Raw genomic sequence first — 22,816 nt, forward strand, 5'->3', positions numbered from 1 at the left:
GCTCTTCTCTAAATGTTTCATAGAATTCTCCTGTGAAGCCATCTGGTCCTGGACTTTTGTTTGTTGGAAAATTTTTAATCACAGTTTCAATTTCATTACTTGTGATTGGTCTGTTCATATTTTCTATTTCTTCCTGGTTCAGTCTTGGAAGGTTATACCTTTCTAAGAATTTGTCCATTTCTTCCAGGTTGTCCATTTTATTGGCATAGAGCTGCTTCTAGTAGTCTCTTAGGATACTTTGTATTTCTGTGGTGTCTGTTGTAACTTCCCCTTTTTCTTTCTAATTTTATTGATTTGAGTCCTCTTTTTCTTGATGAGTCTGGCTAATGCTTTATCAATTTTATTTATCTTCTCAAAAAACCAGCTTTCAGCTTATTGATCTTTGCTATTGTGTTCTTTGTTTCTATTTCATTGTTTTCTGCTCTGATCTTTATTATTTCTTTCCTTCTGCTAACTTTGGGTTTTGTTTTTTCTTCTTCCTCTCTTTTCTCTAGGTGTAGGGTTAGATTGTTTGTTTGAGATTTTTCTTGTTTCTTGAGGTAGGCTTGTATAGCTATAAACTTCCCTCTTAGAACTGTGTTTGCTGCATCCCATAGGTTTTAGATCGTCATGTTTTCATTGCCATTTGTATCTAGGTATTTTTTGATTTCCTCTTTGATTTCTAAAGTGATCTCTTGGTTATTTAGTAAAGTATTGTTTAGCTTCCATATATTTGTGTTTTTTATGTTTTTTTCCCTGTAATTGATATCTAATCTCATAGTGTTGTGGTCAGAAAAGATGCTTGATATGATTTCAATTTTCTTAAATTTACTGATGCTTGATTTGTGACCCAAGATATGATCTATCCTGGAGAATGTTCTGTGTGCACTTGAGAAGAAAGTGTAATCTGCTGTTTTTGGATGGAATGTCGTATAAATAACAATTAAGTCTCTCTGGTCTATTGTTTCATTTAAAGCTTGTGTTTCCTTATTAATTTTCTGTTTGGATGATCTGTCCATTGTTGTAAGTGAGGTGTTCAAGTCCCCCAGTATTATTGTCTTACTGTCAGTTTCTTCTTTTATAGCTGTTAGCAGTTGCCTTATGTATTGAGGTGCTGCTATGTTGGGTGTATATATATTTATAATTGTTATATCTTCTTCTTGGATTGATTCCTTGATCACTATGTAGTGTCCTTCCTTGTCTCTTATAACATTATTTATTTTAGTCTGTTTTATCTGATATGAGTGTTGATACTCCAGCTTTCTTTTGATTTCCATTTGCATGGAATATCTTTTTCCATCCCCTCACTTTCAGTTTGTATGTGTCCTAGGTCTGACGTGGGTCTCTTGTAGACAACATATATATGGGTCTTGTTTTTGTATCCGTTCAGCGAGCCTGTGTCTTTTGGTTGGAGCATTTAATCCATTCACGTTTAAGATAATTATCAATATGTATGTTCCTATTACCATTTTCTTAATTGTTATGGGTTTGTTTTTGTAGGTCCTGTTCTTCACTTCTGTTTCCCACTTAGAGATATTCCTGTAGCATTTGTTGTAGAGCTGTTTTGGTGGTGCTGAATTCTCTTAGCTTTTGCTTGTCTGTAAAGCTTTTGATTTCTCCATCAAATCTAAATGAGATCCTTGCCGGGTAGAGTAATCTTAGTTGTAGGTTCTTCCCTTTCATGACTTTAAATATATCATGCCACTCTCTTCTGGCTTGTAGAGTTTCTGCTGAGCAATCATGTGTTAACCTTATGGGAGTTCCCTTGTATGTTATTTTTCATTTTCCCTTGTTGCTTTCAATAATTTTTCTTTGTCTTTATTTTTGGTCAATTTGATTACTATGTGTCTTGGCATGTTTCTCCTTGGGATTATCCTGCCTGGGACTCTGTGCGCTTCCTGGACTTGGGTGGCTATTTCTCTTCCCATGTTAGGGAAGTTTTCGACTATGATCTCTTCAAATATTTTCTCAGGTCCTTTCTGTCTCTCTTCTCCTTCTGGGACCCCTATAATGCAAATGTTGTTGTGTATAATATTGTCCCAGATGTCTCTTAAGCTGGCTTCATTTCTTTTCATTCTTTTTTCTTTATTCTGTTCCATGGCAGTGAATTCCACCATTCTGTCTTCCCGGTCACTTATCCGTTCTTCTGCCTCGGTTATTCTGCTATTGATTCCTTCTAGTGTAGTTTTCATTTCAGTTATTGTATTGTTCATCTCTGTTTGTTTGGTCTTTAATTCTTCCTGGTCTTTGTTAAATATTTCTTGCACCTTCTTGATCTTTGCCTCCATTCTTTTTCCGAAGTCCTGGATCATCTTCACTATCATTATTCTGAATTCTTTTTCTGGAAAGTTGCCTATCTCCACTTCATTTAGTTGTTTTTCTGGGGTTTTATCTTGTTCCTTCATCTGGTACATAGCCCTCTGCCTTTTCATCTTTTCTGTCTTTCTGTGAATGTGGTTTTTGTTCCCCAGGCTGCAGGATTGTAGTTCTTCTTGCTTCTGCTGTCCACCCTCCGGTGAATGAGGCTATCTAAGAGGCTTGTGCAAGTTTCCTGATTGGAGGGACTGGTGGTGGGTAGAGCTGAGTGTTGCTCTGATGGGCAGAGACCAGTAAACTTTAATCTGCTTGTCTCCTGTTGGGTGGGGCTGGGTTCCCTCCCATTGGTTGTTTGGCCTGAGGCAACCCAACACTGGAGCCTACCTGGGCTCTTTGGTGTGGCTAGTGGTGGACTCTGGGAGGGCTCACACCAAGGAGTACTTCCCAGAACTTCTGCTTCCCAAAACTTCTGCTGCCAGTGTCCTTGTCCCCGTGGTGAGACACAGCCACCCCCCGCCTCTTCAGGAGACCCTCCAACACTAGCAGGTAGGTCTAGTTCAGTCTCCTGTGGGGTCACTGCTCCTTCCCCTGGGTCCCAATGCATACACTACTTTGTGTGTGCCCTCCAAGAGTGGAGTCTCTGTTTCTCCCAGTCCTGTCGAAGTCCTGCAATCAAATCCTGCTAGCCTTCAAAGTCTGGTTATCTGGGAATTCCTCCTCCTGTTGCTGGACCCCCAGGTTTGGAAGCTTGACGTGGGGCTCAGAAACTTCACTCCAGTGGGTGGACTTCTGTGGTATAAATGTTCTCCAGTTTGTGAGTCACCCACCCAGCAGTTATGGGATTTGATTTCATTGTGGTTGCACCTCTCCTACTGTCTCATTGTAGCTTCTCCTTTGTCTTTGGATGTGGGGTATCTTTTCTGGTGAGTTCCAGTGTCTTCCTGTCAATGATTGTTCAGCAGTTAGTTGTGATTTTGTTGCTCTCGCAAGAGGGAGTGAGAGCATATCCTTCTACTCTGCCATCTTGAACCAATCTTGAGTGTGTGCTTTCTTTCCTGACATTTAAATTAAAAAGTAATAGATCCTCTTGATCCTGTGTGTGTGTTTAGGTCTTGACTATTTTGCTTCTGTCTTTAGTCTGAGATCGGGGGGGAGACCTTATTTAGAGATTTACAGTGTGGTCCTAAAATGGCCTTTTGAGGTCTCCAACGAATGTCCAATGTGTTTATTAAGGTCTCTCCTTTCTGGCTTGTCTAGAAGTTCATCATATCCCGGCCCTGCCCAGCCATGGAATGTTCATTCAGTTATCAATCTTTCAGTAGTTGTTCTGTGCTAGGCTTGAGGAATCTCATTCTCAGCATATGCAGTCTATCCATAAGCCCAAGACCCTCAGGAAATTCCCATACAGACTCCTGCCCCCAATTCCACCAGCTTCCTTTTCTCTGGAACCTTGCTCCACAAATCCAAGTCCCCTTAGCAGTCCCAGCCTCCAGTTTCTGACACCACAGCTCCAAAATACCCAGAATGCTATACCTCAGCTTCACCTTTCCATTTCAGGGTTGAACAGTGCCCATTGAAGAAAGCCAGGGTTGTAAATCAACTATACTTCAATAAAAGAAATTTTAAAAAGAAGAAAAAAAGAAAAGAAAGTCAAGGTTAATATGGTGCTTACCCCATGCATTTTTCTTCTCTCAAAGATCAAAACCCTACAATTCCAGTTGACAAGTGCTTGGAAAATACTGTCTCATATAGTTTGTCCAGTTTTATAATTATTTATAATAGGAAGTTATGTTTGATACCGATTATTCTGACTTCAAGGAAGTTGACAGATGAAATTTTTAAAATTCGGAAATTTCATGTTTTAAGAATGTATTTCTCTCATTAGTTGATCATTTCTGGGGCCGTTAGAGTATTCAGAATGATTTTCCAAAAGGTATAATAATGTTTAAATTGAAATAAGGGAATTTGAAAACATTCCCACTTTCATCCTTATCCCCAGAAAAGAAGACAGAGGCTGAGGCACACATCCTCTCACATAAAGTGTTAAGGGTATTCAACGTACTTGCCTTGATTTTCAAACTCAATCATAAGGGGGCATTTGGTTACATACTGTGTACATGCTCACTTCATAAGAATTAATGGTGTTTTTAATTGGAGAATTGCACTGTTCCCCCAATATCTGCTCTCTGTCCCTAGGACATTCAGACTTCTGGAAATAATTTTTGTGATAACAGTGAATTGCAATATGATATATGCCCTCATCCACTGGTCGTCTTCTAATTCCCACTCCTCACCTTACTTCTATACTTGCAGGCTTCTGGCTAAAGGATAAGTCAGATGGCTTTGTGGTATTGCGCCTCATTAGAAGGTAACATCATCACATCACTTATTTTAAACTGATGTCAAAATCATCCTTTACTAGAAAAAGAGAAATGGTCAGATTTATCTGTGTGCTCTGTAAATAGATGACCAAATTGAAAATTGAGCCTTAAGCAAAATAGCCTTGATTAGCCTGTTACAGGGAAGAGAAACTCAGGACACATGATTTGGAGTCCATAAGGAAAGTGACTTTTCTCAACCTACTGCTCAGGCGAACACATTTTCATTTGTGATATCAGATATCACCTGAAAATTGTAACGAGAAAGTAAGGAAAGTAAGTAATATGCCAGTTACTGTGTTTAGCATACCTACATTGTCTTGTTTAATAATCAAAACCTTATAGTGAAGGTATGATTAGTGTTAATTTACAGGTGAAGAAACTGAGCTTTAGGGAAATTAAGTAACCTGTCCAAGTTTAAAAATTAGGGAGATGAACATTTTTGTCTATCTGCCTCCAAAATTATGTTTCCAATACACTACAGTTTTCATGATTTTATGATGATATAAGTTTACCCGGTTGCCTTGTAAGATTTTGCAAAGAAAGCATTAACAAAGAACCTTTAGTTTGGTTGCCTTATAAGATTTTGCAAAGAAAGCATTAACAAAGAACCTTCAGTTTTAGAGAAATTAGCTCAGGAGTTTTCCAGTAAAAAATATCTCAAAAGTATATAAAGATTCCCATATCTACAGTTTAAGTTATAAAATTAGACTTATTCTAGTCAAAGCAACCAAGTTTTTAAAAAATGCTTCATTTGAGATAATGTTTTTCAGCATTTTCTTTGCCTCTTGTCAGGATGGGAAACAATAGTTCTCTTGCTTGATTTAATATCATTATGTCTGACAACACAGTTAACAAAGCAACTGCTAATATTCCAAAGATTTTCAAGTTCTGTGCATCTAGAAGTCACTAATGAGGTTAGTGAACCAGAAGCTTCACAGCCAAATATCCAAAGGTTAAGACCAAAGGAACTGTGTATCTCTGGAGTTGTTGAATGTAAATCGTGTTGCAAGAACCATCAAGTATTTAATTCCGTCCTTATACACAACCCAATAAACAAGGTTTACGGCAAACAGGGAAGATGCATTTGTGCATTAAAAAGAGTTTAGATTTTGGTTTCCAACTGGAAAGGAAAAAATCAAAACAAGAGGGTTCTTTGTACTAGCATATGTTTGAAAAATCAGTAATTTTTACATTTTGTAGGGAGAATCATTAGTTATAATTGCTTATATAATAGCAAAGTTTCTTTTCTCTGATTACCTTTTCTTTTACATTTTACATTTTGTTTTCTTAATAATAATGTATCACTACTATTTCTTTTTGGTATTTAAACACTGTTTTTGAAGTAACGATATTTTATCATGACTGCTTAATTTCAAGAAATTATTTAACCGTTTAATATGAATGATAAAGCTATAGAAGGTTTAAGTCAAAGTGATGTTTTAGATTTCCTGGTTCAACAAACAACTCTCTTTTACATTTAGGAGAACAAGGAGCCTAAGAAGGAAACTGATAATCCCAATTTGAACACAAATTAGAGATATACAAGAATAAAAATCCAGGTCTCATGATGTCTTTTCACCAAATTATTTTGTTGGAGTAGACATTTTTTTAATTCCAAGAACTGTTGAGAATTCGAGGGGAATATAACAATTATAGTAGTTACCTTCATAAAGCGTAGACAGGTAGTGTTAGATTATGAAAAATGAGAAAACAAGGTAAAGAATTAGAAAGTGACTGGAGGAGGTGCTAAATTATGCAAGGTAATCTGGGGAGGTCTCTGAGATAGTCACGCTTGAGCAGTGACTTGAAAGAAATGAGGGATCAAGCCATGTTAATATGCTACTGAAGAGGTTTCCAGGAACAAAGAATATCAATTGTGTAGGACTTGAGATGGTTTATGCTTGTTATTTTTGGGAAACAGCAAGGAGACCAGTGGCTGCAGTGTGATGAGTATTCATTCATTCACTGCACATTCATCCCATGGATTATTATAGCCAGAGCAGTGAGAGGGGAAATGGGGATCCACAAAGAACTGGATGAAGATGAATCATAATTATGGTACCATTTAATTTTATTAATCATATAGGATTATAAAAGTTGTGGATTCCTACTTGAGTTAGAAAGCATACGTTTTACACGTAAAGCTAGAAGGAGCAAAAGTGGTTGTGATTGAATCACATAACATTCTTTACTTCTCAAAAAATGTATTCCAAGCAATTGTCACTCTAAAATGTAGAAACTTTTCAAGTTAATGATGTCAGAGTCTTCTATGGAAAAGAATTAATCTCAAATAATTGTGTAGGTCTTCAAAGAGCTTGCACATAGGTTATGTAATTTGATCTCTATAGCCCCATGAGTCTATAGTACAATAGAGGAAGTTGAGGTTCAGTGAGGTTAACTGATTTGCCAAAGGTCACTTTGACAGTTTGGAAAATTATTAATGGATAATAAACCAGAAATTTAGAGACTCCAAATGGTTTTCCAGAAAATAATTTATTGTGTATTTCTTCATGTGTTATGGGCAATTCTCTTTTTCTATTCTCTTCATTTTATGTTTTGATATTATTATTATAGGAAATTACAAATGGTTAGTTTTAAATTATGCAGTTTTATAAGCACTATTTATAAATAAAACATATAATCATGTGCATTACATAATGGACTGCAATAAAAAATGACAAGTAGAATAAATGAGTTGGAGAAAGGATGGAAAATATTTTTTGTGAATAAATTATTTGATCCAAAAGTGTTATATTTTCATCATGAACAAAATTTGTCTGCAACCTATGAATGAATGATTGTTATTGGTATAAAATTTTCATGCATTATATGTTAGCTAATTATATGGGAAAAACTTGATTTTAAAAGAAGGACAATGATTTTGAGAAGTAATATTTATCATTTTACTTAACCTTCACCACATGCTTTGACTCTTCTACTGTGGATTTTTAAATGAGAAATATAACATACATAAATAAGTGCACAAACTGTATAGAACTCGATGAATTTTCATAAAGTGAACACACACGTGTAGCTAGCTACCAGATCAAGAAATACATCATTGCCAGCACCCAAGAGTCCTCCCCTTGCTTCATCTTACTAATTACTCTCCCTGAACAAAGTTATTGCTTTCCTGAGTTCTACAGTAGATTAGTTTTACCTGCTTTTGAGCTTTATATAATTGAAATAATATAGCAAGTAGCTGTATTTATTGTTTGGTTTATTTTTTTCCACATTATGTTGGTGAGAATCATCCAGATTATTGCTTATAGTTGTAGTTTGTTTATTCTCACTGCTCTATAGTATCTTATTGTCAGAATATGTTACATATCCAATCTACTATTGATGGTCATTTCAGTTGTCTCCATTTTGGGGCTCTTATGAATAGTGCTACTAAGACCATTCTTGTACATGTCTTTTAGGGGATAGATAGTTAGAGATAGATAGATAGATTGATTAATAAATAGATAGCCTGATAGGTTTCATTGGGTATAAATCCAGAAGTAGAATTGTTGAATTATAGGATACACTTGTATTTATCAATACTGCCAAACAGCTTTTCAGAGTGGTTTTACCAATTTGTTCTACCGTCATTTACATATGAGAGGTCCAGTTGCTCCACATCCTTTCCAACACTTGGCATTATCTATTATCTCATTTTAGCTATACTTGAATGTAACCCGTGATGGATTTTTCCAGCTTTATTGAGGCAGAGTTGGCAATTAAAAATTGTACAGCTTGATGATTTGATCTACATATACACTGTGAAATACTCATCACAATCAAACTAATTAACATATCCATAGCTACCTTTTTCTTTCTGTTTTTGGTTTTTTTTGTGTGTGTGGTGAGACACTATCCTATGATCCAGGAATCCCACTTAGGAATATATCCAAAAAAATGAAGTCAGGATCTTGAAGAAATGTCTGCATCCCAATGTTTATTTCAGCATTATTCAATAGCCAAGATATGGAAGCAACCTAAGCACTAGTCAACAGACGATTAAAAAAACGTGATATACATATATCTATATATAGATATATATAATTCAACCTTAAAAAGAAGGAAATCCTGCCATTTGCTACAACATGGCAGCTATTAGACAAAGTGAAATAAATGAGATGCAGAAAGACAAATATGTGGAATTTAGATGTTTGGAATCTAAAGTAGGCAAACTCATAGAAGCAGAGGGTAGAGTGATAGTTACCTGGGGGAGGGAGAAATGGAGAGATGTTGGTTAAGGGGTACAAAGTTTTAGTTATGCAAGATGAATTAGTTTTGGAGAGCTCATGTACAAGAATGTGACTATAGTTAACAATATTATATTGTATACTTGAAATTTGCTAAAAGAGCAGATCTTAAATGTCTTCACCAAATTTTTAAATGTGAAAATTATTGCCCCTACTTTATAGATGATAAAACAAGGATATATCAAAATTAAATAGCACATCCAAAATTATGCAGCTAAAGAAACAGAATCAAGGCTGTCACTCAGCTCTATCTTATCACATAGTCTTTGCTGTTTCCTTAAAATATTTTTATTATTTACTTCAACAAGAATAAATTGAGTGCTAAATATGCTGGACTTCCTAATAAGCACTGATGAGGAACATGTCTTTGTGAGCAAAAGCTTGCAGTGTATAGGACAGGAGCAAGAAAAACCATCATGACACAAGGCAAAGTGCATTAAATACACTTTGGGGAAAAAAAAGTAAATACCATGAGAAGCTAAAGGAGGGAAAATTCACAATAACCTGCAATAACTGAGAAAAACATTTGCCATTATTTTATTGGATAGAGAATTAGAGAGGATAGTTGAACCAAGTACAATTTGAGGGTTAAAAGGTGTGAGCATGTCGAGGAATTAGTATGTGATGAAAACACTGTTGGCAGTGATAGTCAACCATGAAGGAAATATAACATTTTATCCATACAGCCATCAAATTCCCTAAATTTCTGTCTCCTTATTCCTCATGATACTTATATCTAAAGGAGAATGCCATTCAAATAGGGGTGGGGTGGGCCAAGACTGGCACAGTTAGAGGCTGGCTAAGAAGGCAGTGTCTCATTCTTGTGCAGTGACGGAGCCTAAGACTGATGGGAGAATCCAGAACCTGAGTAGGTTATCAGTGCTCTAAGTGTAGAGAGAAGAACAGGAAGAAATACGGGAGAGGGATCAAGGTAGAGTATGAAGCTATGAAGTTGGGGATCAGCGAGAAGAATTCTGGAGAGAGTAGATTAGAATCAGATGGATGGGGAGGGATTGAAAAGGGTCCTGAGTGCTGGTCTTGAGCTTAAGTGGTGTTCCATTATTCACTCATCATCTGGAATGAAATGGGTGGGTGATCCAACTTTCCAAGACAAGGCTAGGGTGAATAGGCATTTGGAATGTGAGAAGAATTGGTCATATAATGACTTGTACAATGCTAGAACAACAAGTTGTGCAAATGCTGCTAAAAAAGTGAGTGCTCAAAATTAATTTCAAAACACTATCAAAGGTCATATTCATATTCTGCTGAAATTAAGGTCAGTTTAAGTTGAACAAATTAAAGATTTGGAAAGATTTTAGAGTAATAAATGTGAAAAATAAACCTAGCATTTCACATACTTACACACATGATGTGCATGTGGGTGTGTTTCTGTTTCATCAACAAACGTTTATTCTATAAGCCTTGCTATGTACCTACATGGAACTGAGCACTCAGGATTATAGATATAAGTAAATACTATTCATGAGATGCAACATGACTACTACTTAGTTTTACAAAAGGAAAAATAACCCTCCTTATACTAGTTATTTACTCTGCTTTCATGATATGTCCTGGATTGAGATAGTCTAGGATTTTGTCACCTTGTCTCAAAGCCTGCCTATCTCCATTACACTTTAGAGTTATTACCATTCTGAACATAATTTTTATAACCTCAGAACCTCTTCTGAATATATGTGATTGCCCAAGTCTTTGCCAAAGATTTTTAAAATGTATGTGTATATGTTGTTTTAGCTATAGTAGGAACAATCTATGTAGGATAAAGCTTAACTTACGGCATAGGGTCCTGGATGCTGGAGCAGATATAATCATCTATGACAAAAACACAGAATTAAATGTCTAGTTACATGACTGATTGTATTTTCCTTGCTATAAGAAAAAAATAATAATGCATTGGAGTTTTTGTAAAAATTCTATAAGCTTACAGCATGCTTTCATATCCATCCTATTATTTTCCTTAAAATAATTTGCAGTTGAAAATATGAAATTCAAAGAAGTTTAACCACTTTCCTGAAGTCACACAGCTATTATGTATGGATCCAGAAGCAAAACCCTGAGTTTTCTACTCCAAGTAGAGGATTCTTGATTTCTCATTACACACATAGAGTGATAGTAGCAAGTATATTGTAAATTCTTTGATGCCCAACTTTATATTGAAATTGTTGAACATCTTGTAAAGGTTGCACTTAGAATGATCGTCCAAGCTGGCTCGGTGTTCTTAAAGTTTTCCTCCCCATTTCTAGAAAGTTGGCCGTGCCCCACAGAAGTGCCTGCACTAAGCTTTTGCCATTTTTTTCCTCCTGAAATGTTTTTCCCTGGCCGGGTATTATCGATTGCCTCATTTCTGAATTCTGACTCTGCATAGCCCCTTTAAAATATTAAATGGGATACTTCACTTGACTTTTTATATCTGATTATCACCTGGATACTATATCTGGGATCCCCATTCGCCAACTCAGAATTTCAAGGCTCAATCCTTACCTAATGCTATCCCTGACTCATGCTCCCAGGAATTCAGTCCCTGCCCAATTTTCTGGACTTTCGCTCTTCTAGGAGCAGACTTTAAACAATTGTGAAACTGAATGGAAACCTACGAGTTCACTATTTATTAAATAAAAATGTTACTTTCATATGTATAAAAGGCAGCATAGTAATTATACCTGGTGGGCATGGTTGTGATGATGGCTTGCCTCCAATCAACAGCTTGGTACCAAAAGTAGGCTTGGTTAAGTAGTAAGGAAGCATTGTGTGGCATTGGAAAAAGTACTGAACCAGCAGCCCAGGGTCTGGATCTGCCTCTAATATACTATGACTCACAAAACAATTATTTAACTATCAAGGGCTTCTGTTACTTTGTTAAATAAGGGCAGTAAGCAGCTTTCTATCTACAAATTTTCATATTTCTGTGAGGTATACTTATAAGTAAATAGGTATTACACGTATGATAAGATGTATTTATACACACAATTCCTTGCCCCATATATTTCTCCCACCTTCTATTATGAGGTCTGAAGTCTTATATATAGAATTTATTCATTGAACTTTGAAGAGTCCCTTAGCATCTAGAGTTCATTAATATTGAGCTAGACCTAGAAACAAAAGCTTTGAGATTTGGATTAGTTTGTTTTAAAAAGTATAACTAATAAAATCTGTGCTAAATTTTTAGCTTTTTCAGATCTTTTTAACCTAGTCCTAGAAGGAAACCAGAACTTTTAGATTATCTTATAAATTTAATCAGAATCACTTTGATTCCTATACTTGGCAATGGTCAAACTCTGTCCTAATAATATTGAGACAAGGTCATAGGAGAGCCCATTGTTCAGCACATAGGACCACAAATTAGGATTTTTGTGTTGCCAGACAAGGAATATGCAGTAGTTTCATTTTTTCCCCTTACTTTCTCTAGTTACTTCATTTATCTGATTCCTCATTTTTTATTGAGAAATAATTCACATGCCGTAAAATTCCTGTTTTTACACTATATGCTTCAATGGTTTTGTTCATACAGCTGTGCAATCTAATCCCAGGAAACTTCCGTCTCTCCAAAACAGCCATCACTTCCCGTTTACCCATCTCCTCAGCCCTTGGCAACCACTAATCTATGTTTTGTCTCTGGAGTTGCCTGTTCTGGATATTTCGTATACATTGGATCATGCAACATGTGACCTTTTGTATCTGGCTTCTTCCACTTAGCATAATGTTTTTGAGGTTCATCTGTGTTGTCACATGAATCAGTACTCCATCCTTTTTAATAGCTATCTAATATTTCATTGTATGGATATATCACATTTGTTCATCCATTGATAGATGTTTGAATTGTTTCCACATTATGAATAATGCTGCTATGAATATCTGTGTACAAGTTCACACGTGGAGATATATTTTCAATTCTCATATGTATGTACCTAGAAGTAGAATTGCTAGATCATATGGTAACTGTATGTTTAACCTTTTGTGGAATTGCCAAACTATGTCCCACAGCTGCTGCATTATTTACCTTTTTACTAGCTAGGTATGAGGATTGTAGTTTCTCTAAACCCTCAGCAACACTTTTTATTGTCCATCTTTTTTGATATGGCCATCATAGCAGATGTGAAATGGTACCACATAGTCAATTGTTTCTCTGGTTCTTAAGCCACTAAGTTTACTTAAAACTGAGAGTATTCTGTGACATCATATTTTTATTATCAATATAATTATTATTATTGAAATATTATTATTATTACTACTATTATTATTTTAATGGGTACAACCACCTTTCCATCTCCCGTCCCATATTTTTTGTCTCATTTTTTTGGGTCTATAACTTTTGAACCATTTAAAATCAACAGAGTCCTTTCAGCAGTTTCTTTATCCTTGAAGACCTTCATCTGTCTCCACAGATGCATCACCATAGCTCCCTGGAAGTGAAGCCAGGGGATTAGTCTGCAAGAATCACCTCCAAGGACATGGTTTCAACAGCTTTAGTCCCACATATTCCTCAATAACTTAACTCCAGGTGTAACTGCATTAAATCACTGGGGCCTTTCACTGAAAGGGTTACAAGGAAGAGATTCTTCTAGCACTTAGTGAAGACGGCAGTGACTATTGTGAATACGTTTGACATGTAGGATTCTTATTTACTTGTAGCTGATAAGATGCTATCACATTTGTTTTTCTTCAGCTTTTCTTTGAAGGGGAGGAATTTCTTCTTTCCATGAAATACATTTTGTTCATTTGACATGTTAGCATTTGTTTTTATTGTATTGATTATAAAATCTCATTGTAAGTCACTGAACAAGACTCAGGCAGAAAAGGTGAACTTGAGAGGCAGTGATTGTGAAGCAATAAATGTGGGTTCTGGCATTGATGCAGTAATTTTGCTGTTGTTGTTTAACTTTGTATTAATCATATAACCTTTTGGTTGTCTCACTTATCAAATGGTGAAGGTGAGGTAGAGGACTTTTAAGGTTCCTTCTTGAACTAAAACTCTCATATGTTTCACTGGAGATCATACAGTATAGTAGTAAAATTTTTCTACTACTTTTTCCTGATATTTTTACCTGAAATTTTAATTACTAAGTAAAAAAAAAAAAGTTTCAAAGAAATTAACAGGAAAGTTACTGACGTTAAGCAAAGAGGTAGTATACTAGTGATTTTATGGAACAAGCTTTGAGTGTTTCATAGATTTGTGAACATATAGGGTAGGGTAGTCCCTTCAAAAATGTCTGCTGAGCCTGTGTGTGCCATGATTGTGTTATATTTTGATTCCCAGGGTTACATTTTACATGCTAAGTGCCACAAAAATGCACAATGGCTATTCTCTTAAATTTAAAAAACATTAAACTGAGATCAGAGCGTGGACATGGGCACAGTCTTGAGTGATATTAACCGAAGAAATTATTCAAGCCTGACAGTGTTCTGTGGAGTAAGGTTGTTTAGAAAGGAAATCCCGTTTCTTGATTTTGTATGATAAGTCTTTAAACCAAATGCTAATAGAAATTATGTGCAATTATTTCTCATTTTTTCTTAACAGAGAACCTATATTTCAGGCTCATTGGATTTAAATATTTGCTGATTCATTATTAAATCCTTTCTCTCTTTTGTATCTTCTTCTTTTTTTTTTTTTTTCTGCAGGATGTTTTCACTCCAGAATGCAAATTTAAGGAATCTGTGTTTGAAAACTACTATGTGATCTATTCTTCCACACTGTACCGTCAGCAAGAATCAGGCCGAGCATGGTTTCTGGGACTCAATAAGGAAGGTCAAATTATGAAGGGGAACAGAGTGAAGAAAACCAAGCCCTCATCACATTTTGTACCAAAACCTATTGAAGGTACAAGACAAGCTTCTTTTCTTTAGACCCTGACCTGTGTGTTGATGCCAGTTCCGCCCCTTTTCCTTTCACTCAGTAGATTGTTTGTCATACAACAGATCAGAACAAAGATTCAGAAAACACAATAGTACCTCTTCCTATCAAAAAATAAAATTCCTTTAAAAATACTTGACACTTAGAAAACACTGCTTGAATATAGAGGCTAGCAAGTTCTTGAAAGTAGAAAAATAGTGGTAGTGACCATTTGGAATGTAATTTCCTTCTTTATTGAACACAATAATTTAATTTCTCAGGCTACACTCTTGAAAAAACCAGTAGTACCATTATAATGCTTTAAAGTTTTTACAAGTCTTTTAGAAATATGTTTATATCCTAATTTCTACATCTTTGTGAACAAATCTCATAATATAATGTATTAATTTTTATTTGTATTTTTTAAGGAAAGAAAATAATATTCAATTTACTGTGCTAATAAATATTACAGTTTTAAAATTTTATCCCTCTTAACTGAGCCTGTAACTTCCCCTCCCTTGCTCATTTAATATAGTGTTCATTTATTTCAACTGATCAGTGGAATAAATAATTTCATGCTGAGGAAACCCATTTTTGGCAACTTGTTCCCTAAGCAGGATGAGAATCTCCCATTGAGGTAACCACATTTACTGTATTCAGTCAAGCTTTTTAATACAGGCTAAGAAAGCAGCAGTGGAGTGGACATTTACCAACATAACGCTCTTCTCTAAAAGTTACATTATAATCTCTTAAGACATTAGTTCAGCTTCCTCATCCAAAGAAATGAGAAAATTGAGGCAGTGCATTGCTATTCTGTGATTTAGCCAGGCTTACTGTCCCCTAAATATCCATAAGGTATGGTCAAGTCCACCAGTGTAGGGACACAGTGCCTGCTGCAGATTACCTATGACTGAAACAGTCAGCAAACATTTGTTAAATCAATACTATGTTCAAAGCACTGGGGGGAAATGTGACATTCAAAATTCCTAGTCTTTCTCAAGCCTCCCCTCACACCTTGTGCTTTTAACCACACAAAACAGAACTTTCTTCTGTTCTACATTTTTACTACTTGTAATACATTTTTACTATTTTGAGCTTTATGTACTTTTTTTTTTTTTTGCCCTTCTGTCCTCAAAATTTCCATTCATGTGCCTGGAGAATGCCTATCAGTCCTTGTAAAGAATTAATTCAAGAGTTAATACTTCTATGACGGCCTCCCTGACTTTCTTCAAGTAGAATTAAATATTCTGTCACCTTATTATTGTATCTTGTTCTCTCTTCTAGAAATTATCACATTGTATTAAATTCACCTATTTACCACTCTGTCTCTTCTTATCCATAATTAGATCACTTGTTAAATGACAGAATGTTTTATTTTTCTCATATCTCCTTGTATCTTGTACAATACGTGGCATATCATAGGGAGATATCCAATAATCATTGTCAATTGAATAAGTGAACAAGTGAATGAACAAATGAACACATAGGTAAGTATAAAGACAAAGAAGAACTATATTCTCCAGGAAACGTTATAATATTCTTGGAGATATGAAGTATGTTTACTAATGGCAGTAGTATAATGTAAAAAGTGATGGACTAAATGTTGCCGGAAATGATATTGGGATTTATAGAAAGAGCCAGCACTTCCACCAAAAGGAAGATATTGGAACGTTGATACTGAAACATACCTTCAGGGCTAGGTCAGGTTCAGAACATTTGAGATGAGAGGTGGGGATTAGGTAGACAAAAACACTCCAGGTGCAGAGTGAGTAAACTATTAAAACTATTGCACCATTTTTATTTGTGCATTTAACTTGTTTTTTTGTTGTTGTAATAAAAGTAGTGCATGCTCATTAACAATTTTTGGAAAATTCAGGAGAGTATAAAGGAAAAGTAAAAAATCCTTGTGTTTTGTTTATTCCTTTTATGAATAATGCATTTCATACTAAATCCCTCCCCCCCCAAAAAAAAGAAGAAACACCTGTAACGTACCCTCCTGATCATGACTTCTGTCTGCATTTTGGCTAATCAAGCTTCTTCTTGGGTCTGTATGATCATGTACATATTTCTAAGAGAAATGTATACAATTACCATGTTCCGAGTTTGAGAGCTGCCTTAATTCTTCATATTTGCTGCATTTCAGTACAAATGTGGGAAAAGAAAACCAGACATTCCTAGTTGTATATGTTAGAATTAGGTTTGGTTGTGTACAACACAAAACCCATGTTAAGAGCAGCTTAATCATACAAAGTTTTATTGTCTCACAAACCAAATCTAGAAACCTGCTGTCCAGGGCTGGTTCTGCGGCTCTGCAATTGTTAGCGACCTTGGCTATGTCCAGCTTTGAGTGCCACTCTCGTTTTGTTTTTGTTTTTCAAATAGCTCTGCCTTTTTCCCAGTCCTGATGGCGATGTCATTTTTGAATGTCAGGATTCCCAAAATTAAGCTCCGTCAGTGTGAGGATCTTTAAGTCATGCACTGGTTGCATGATAATAATAACCCACCAGCCCCTTTCCCTTCACAGCTTCACCCTCCATCCTGTGTTTAGAACATAGGCAGTGTTAATAAGGGGTTGCAAGGGCATCTATTCAGACAGATGGATGGACTTGATATTTAAACCCATTACCACGTACATTGCACATCAACCTTTACTTACCCTCCCCTGGAATTTAAGACAACAGTGCAGGCTTCACCATTCCCAGTTTTGTCCATTCAGAGCACTGTTCACACCACAGATAAGTAACTCCCCCAGATTTAATTGTCTGGATGGTGACCTCCCCCTTTAGCTTCAGATACACCAGCCAAATACTGTCTGACAAAGAACAAGAAACAATCTCTGCCTTTTCTCCTCCCTCCTCCTTCAAGGAGTTCATTGCTCAGCTCTTGCAAGTGGTTGGATATTCAGAATCTAGTTCCTTCCCCCTGAAAAGAATGTGTGCGCTTTCCAAGATTTAAGCTTCAAGAACTTAATCCTGGCGTGAGAAATACATTTCCAAAGTGAAATTAGTAAACATCAATTGCAAGCCATCGCTACAGAAATATTAAACTTGGACTAAAGGAACACCTAACCAGTTTCTACCAATTTATTTTCTAGTGGGAAGATAAGACTAACACAACATGCACATACACTCACACACCTTTAGGACAGTTACAGATTACCCTTTCTGTCTGTTAGAACTGTTGCTTCAAGCTAATAGAACCTAATTGAAGTCTCAGCAGTATATAATGTAGATCATTGGTTCCCAAACATCAGTATCAAAACCACCTGAAGTGGTTTTAAAAGCTACCAATTCTCAGATCAAATCTCCATAGGATTCTGATTTTATTGTCCAAGTTATTTTGATGGCAACCAGGTTTGAGACTCAGTGTTCTAAACTGAATTTGCTGTTTCAGTGCTCATTTTGATCCAGTCTGGCCGTAGGCCATTATTTAAATGTATTCAAATTAGTATGATCTATATATTGGACTAAGCCTAATCCAATATAGAGTAAATTGTCACTCTGACACCATGGAATTAAATATATTAAACACATTAATATATTTAATTACCTTTCCTACTGCTATTAGGATGGTTGTACTTTAGTGCTGGGTTAAATTACTATATGGAGTTAGTGGAGGTAATACCAACTATTGTACCACATTGATCACTAAGAAAGCGTTACTTGATAGTAATCAATTAGTCAAGGATAAACAAATGTCTGATTCTTCTAATAAAAATTTTACCAATGATTTGCTAAGTAATTTTGCAAAAATAATTTTTTACTTCAACCTAGGTAATCTCTGGAGATGTAACTGATTATAAATTCCATCTATTTCACAGGAATAATATGAAGATTGGCATTGTAAGAAAGTTGGGTCTCTCAAATCTGTCAGATCGATGCAAAGAGCCTTTTTCATTTTCCCTTGGAAATTGTGTTACTGTGTTATGTACTAGAGAAAGGCTGTGAGGCGTGGTATTGAATAAAGTATTAGAGACAATGAAAATTGAATTTGGAGGGAAAATAATAATTTCTTCAAAACCTTTGTACTAAAACACCAAAGAAGTGAATAAATCAGGGGTCCTGATTTTGTAAAACTCCTATCAGGAAGATACTAATGGCAAATTATTTTATTTTATTTTATTTTTTGCGTTACGCGGGCCTCTCACTGTTGTGGCCTCTCCCGTTGCGGAGCACAGGCTCCGGACGCGCAGGCCCAGCGGCCATGGCTCACGAGCCCAACTGCTCCGCGGCATGCGGGATCCCCCCGGACCGGGGCACGAACCCGTGTCCCCTGCATCGGCAGGCGGACTCCCAACCACTGCACCACGAGGGAAGCCCTGGCAAATTACTTTGATGTTTTTATTTCAGTTAACTTGAAAGAGAACTAGACGGTTTGTTTTCCAAAATCCTCTTTTGGACCCAACCATACTAAAAGACAAAAACAGAAAGATGGAGTAAAAACATACTTTCGATGCTCTTGAATGTTTCTATTACAGAAAAGATAATAGCAGCATCTCTCTCTCCACCGTTTGAGTTTGGGATCTCTGCCAGCCTGTGACACCTTCTTTCCCCAAACCAGTTAACTCATTCAAAGCAGCTTTTTCCTGGCTTTGAATTTAGTCTTTAATAAAGCCCTCCTACCTCTCCCTGACATATTCTTCTTCTATATCTATCTCTTGCACACAAATACTGCTTCTGATCTCTTTCTAAATGAAAATATAGATCTTTTTGTTCACAATGTCTCTTAACTCTTTATAATAAATATTTATGGCATACTGGGTGCATCCTTTTGACAATACGTTCTGAACCAGCACATAAAGTTCTGCTACAGTTCCAAAAGGGATTCTATGTGACATTAATTAAGGTGTGAAATTGCTTCCTGTTAATTTCTCACACCCTTCCATGATCTGCTATTAAGACAATTAAATTTCTTTAGTGGTCCATTAACTAACAGAGCAATCTAACCTTTCCACTTGGAGATTACAGAGGGCCAAGGAAAATTTGATTAAGTTGGTAGTAATAAAAATATTAGTCATATTTCATTCTTCTTTGATGGAAACTGATAGAGCCTGAAGGTTCTTTTCTTTGTTTTGTTTTATTTTTATTTTTTTCAATTGACAAGGAGATTTAGTGATTTCTGAGATATACATTTTAAATAACTAGAATTATGACTTATAACATTATACCAGAACATATAAGATTTTTAGAAATTTCATGTAATGTTTGAAACGTTTATATTAACATATTTCCATACAAATAACCCAAAGAAAGTTTAGTGTTAGTTGTTTTTGTTTGTTTGTTTTTATACTGCAGGTTCTTATTAGTCATCAATTTTATACACATCAGTCAATCCCATGTCAATCCCAATCGCCCAATTCATCACACCACCATCCCCACCCACCGCGGTTTTCACCCCTTGGTGTCCATGCGTTTGTTCTCTACATCTGTGTCTCAACTAGCATGAAGGTTCTTTATAAAGTGTCATTTATGAGTTTTATTAGAAACTGGAGTTATCTTCCCTCCATTTGGAAAACAGAATCTGTCAGCAACAACTACAATTGCCCTCCACTCAAGTTTTCCATCTCTCAATTCCAGAGTAATGTTGACACTTAAAGATTTACACCTAGTTCTTCCATAACTATCAGAATTTTCCATTTTTAAATGATTTACAAGAATCCAGCAGTAATATAAAAGTAATCATTAGTAGCAGTTGTACTACTTTACATTTGAATGATTTGTTGTTATTTTCAACATTCTTCCTTAACAGGGGTATCATTTGATAGTCACAGACATTTGGAAGGATGCAGATTAAAATTTCCAATTTTAAACATGAGGAAACTGAGTTTAAGAGAGGTTACATAACTCACCCAGGTCCATTCAGCTAGAAAGAAGCAAAACTAAGACAAGAACTGTTACCATTACCAAATACTGCTAGAGCGTCCAGCAAGCTGGTGAATGAGAATGACCATTGGGATTGGAACATACGTTCAACAGTGACTTGACTGGAGTGATTTCAGTGAAGTAGTGGGCACTAAGTCTAATTGGAGTAGATTCAAGTTATAACAGGAGGTAAAGAAAAGAAGAAAATAATATTAAATGACACTTCTGAGGAGTCCTGTTATAAAAGGGAGGTAGAGAAATGGGGCCCAAGGTGGAGAGAAACATGGTGGTTGCATGGTGAGGTTTATTTGTTTAAAACTGTTACAACGTATTTATAGACTGATGGGAGAGAAGTGAAAATTGCTATTATAGGAGAGAGGGTGACTGAATAACACTGACCAGCGGGGATGGGATCAAGGACACACATGGCAAGGGGAGGGCTAGATTTAAATAGAAACAGGAAGAGTTCATGCATTTTAACAAGCAGGGAGCCAGAACATGTATGAGCAGATGTGTGAGGGTTGGTAACTTTTGTGGTGGAAATATGAAAACTTTCTCTTCTGCATTTCTTTTCTAAGGGAAGTACAAAGCATGGTAGTTTATTGATGAAAAGGAAGGAAGGGAGGGAAGAAAGGAGGGAAGGATAAAGGGAGAGGGAGGAAAAGAGAAGAAAAGACAAGAAGAGAAGAAAAGAAGGCAAGCCTATTACCTGAGTCTGAGGAGGGTCTGAGGCAGTTTTCAAAGTTTGAGGAGGGAAGAGAAGTATGGAATAGTCACTTGGGAAGAATGAGAGAGGAAACTGGGTAGAAAAATGCAATAGGACTCCACGAACTGCTGAGCACCCCAGAGGTTTGGGGTGAAGACTTTGACTGAGACCAAGCAATTAAGTGTTGTTTTTCTCCAAACTCTTTAAACTATTTGGCTATACCCTTAGGGCAGGAACCCTGCAGCTAATCACACATGAATTTGAATGCAGATTTTGCCTGTGTCAGTGCACTACTTTCAAAGAACTACCCTTTTTGCTCTTCAGTTTCCTTTACTGTGAAAGAGGTCAATTAAAGTATCCACCTTTCAGGGTCATTTAAAATAAACGTACTGTATATAAAGCACAGATGTTTAGCAAGTGCTCAGTTAATATTAGCTATGATTAAGAGGACAGTGGCTACTTAGAAGGAGAATACCCCGGGATGGTACCTGAAACCTGGTTTATTATTGTTGTTTGATTTATAAATAACAGCAACCCCCGAGATGTCACTTTTTCATACTTTTAAGAAAGGCATTATTTTAGTTTAAGTTTTCCAAGAGAAATTTATGATAACTAACATAAAACTGATTGTTGAACATTAAAAGTTGCAAACAGGGAATCTGAGTTATTATAATGGCAAGGGACGCCTGCCTATTCTGACAACTGCATTTGCAGCAGAGGTACCAGTGAAAGAATATAATGGAAAAATAATAAGTGGAAAGCCTGCCCTGGAAAGACCCATAACTAATCTTACAAAGAGAGGATGGATTTATTTTTCATAAGACTTCAAAGCCCAGTGATATGTATTTGGCCCTTTTCTTTTCTAATGGCACAATCTTGCATTTAAAAGTAAAGCAAAAAATAAGTTGAGCAAATACCACATATTATTACAACGTTGGTAGCTTATGGTCTTGTTATGACCAAGGGTAGCATTTTATTTGATAACAGGACTGCAGGGCTTTCTATAGAAAAATGGACCACTGCATCTCAGACAGCTGTGAAAATGACAGCCTTCACTACACCAAGTCACTAAGTGACTAGGGTCCATCATACGAGTGTGTTCCGTTCACATTAAAGGGATGAACTCGGGATTCCTAGCAGATGCTATGTCTTAAGGTAATATGTAACACTGGCTGTGTTATTAGAAATCCGCGCTTGTCCTTGTGTCTGCAAATGAGGAAGAATATTCTCTCATGAAATCTCTACCTCATTCTTTTTCTGAAAGCTGGGATAAATCCCTCTGCTTCAATATACTATAAATCAAGAAAAGTCAAAACATGAATAAAAGGAAACATTCAGAAGAAAAAGAAGACATGAAGGAAGAAGGGGGGAGGGGGAAGAAGAGGAAGAAATGGAAACATATATCAGAATAGAGGAAAAATAGAAAACTGATTTGAAGAAAGAGATCTAAAGAGCCATACTGCAATACTTCCCTTTTC

At 36.1% G+C, this 22,816-nt stretch overlaps 1 protein-coding gene across 1 annotated transcript in view; it reads left to right on the forward strand.

The window, feature by feature from the left end:
• FGF12 (fibroblast growth factor 12) overlaps nucleotides 1-22,816 on the forward strand; it is a 244,845-nt gene that overhangs the window by 211,874 nt on the left and 10,155 nt on the right. The window contains exon 4 of the mRNA XM_022569526.3: nucleotides 14,561-14,759. Within this exon, the coding sequence (XP_022425234.1) occupies nucleotides 14,561-14,759 (199 nt within the window). The remainder of the gene's footprint in view (nucleotides 1-14,560; nucleotides 14,760-22,816) is intronic.

This window comes from Delphinapterus leucas, chromosome 4, assembly GCF_059928025.1.
Source record: "Delphinapterus leucas isolate spDelLeu-1000000601 "Yukka" chromosome 4, BTC_Dleu_Yukka2, whole genome shotgun sequence".
Lineage (NCBI taxonomy): Eukaryota > Metazoa > Chordata > Mammalia > Artiodactyla > Monodontidae > Delphinapterus > Delphinapterus leucas.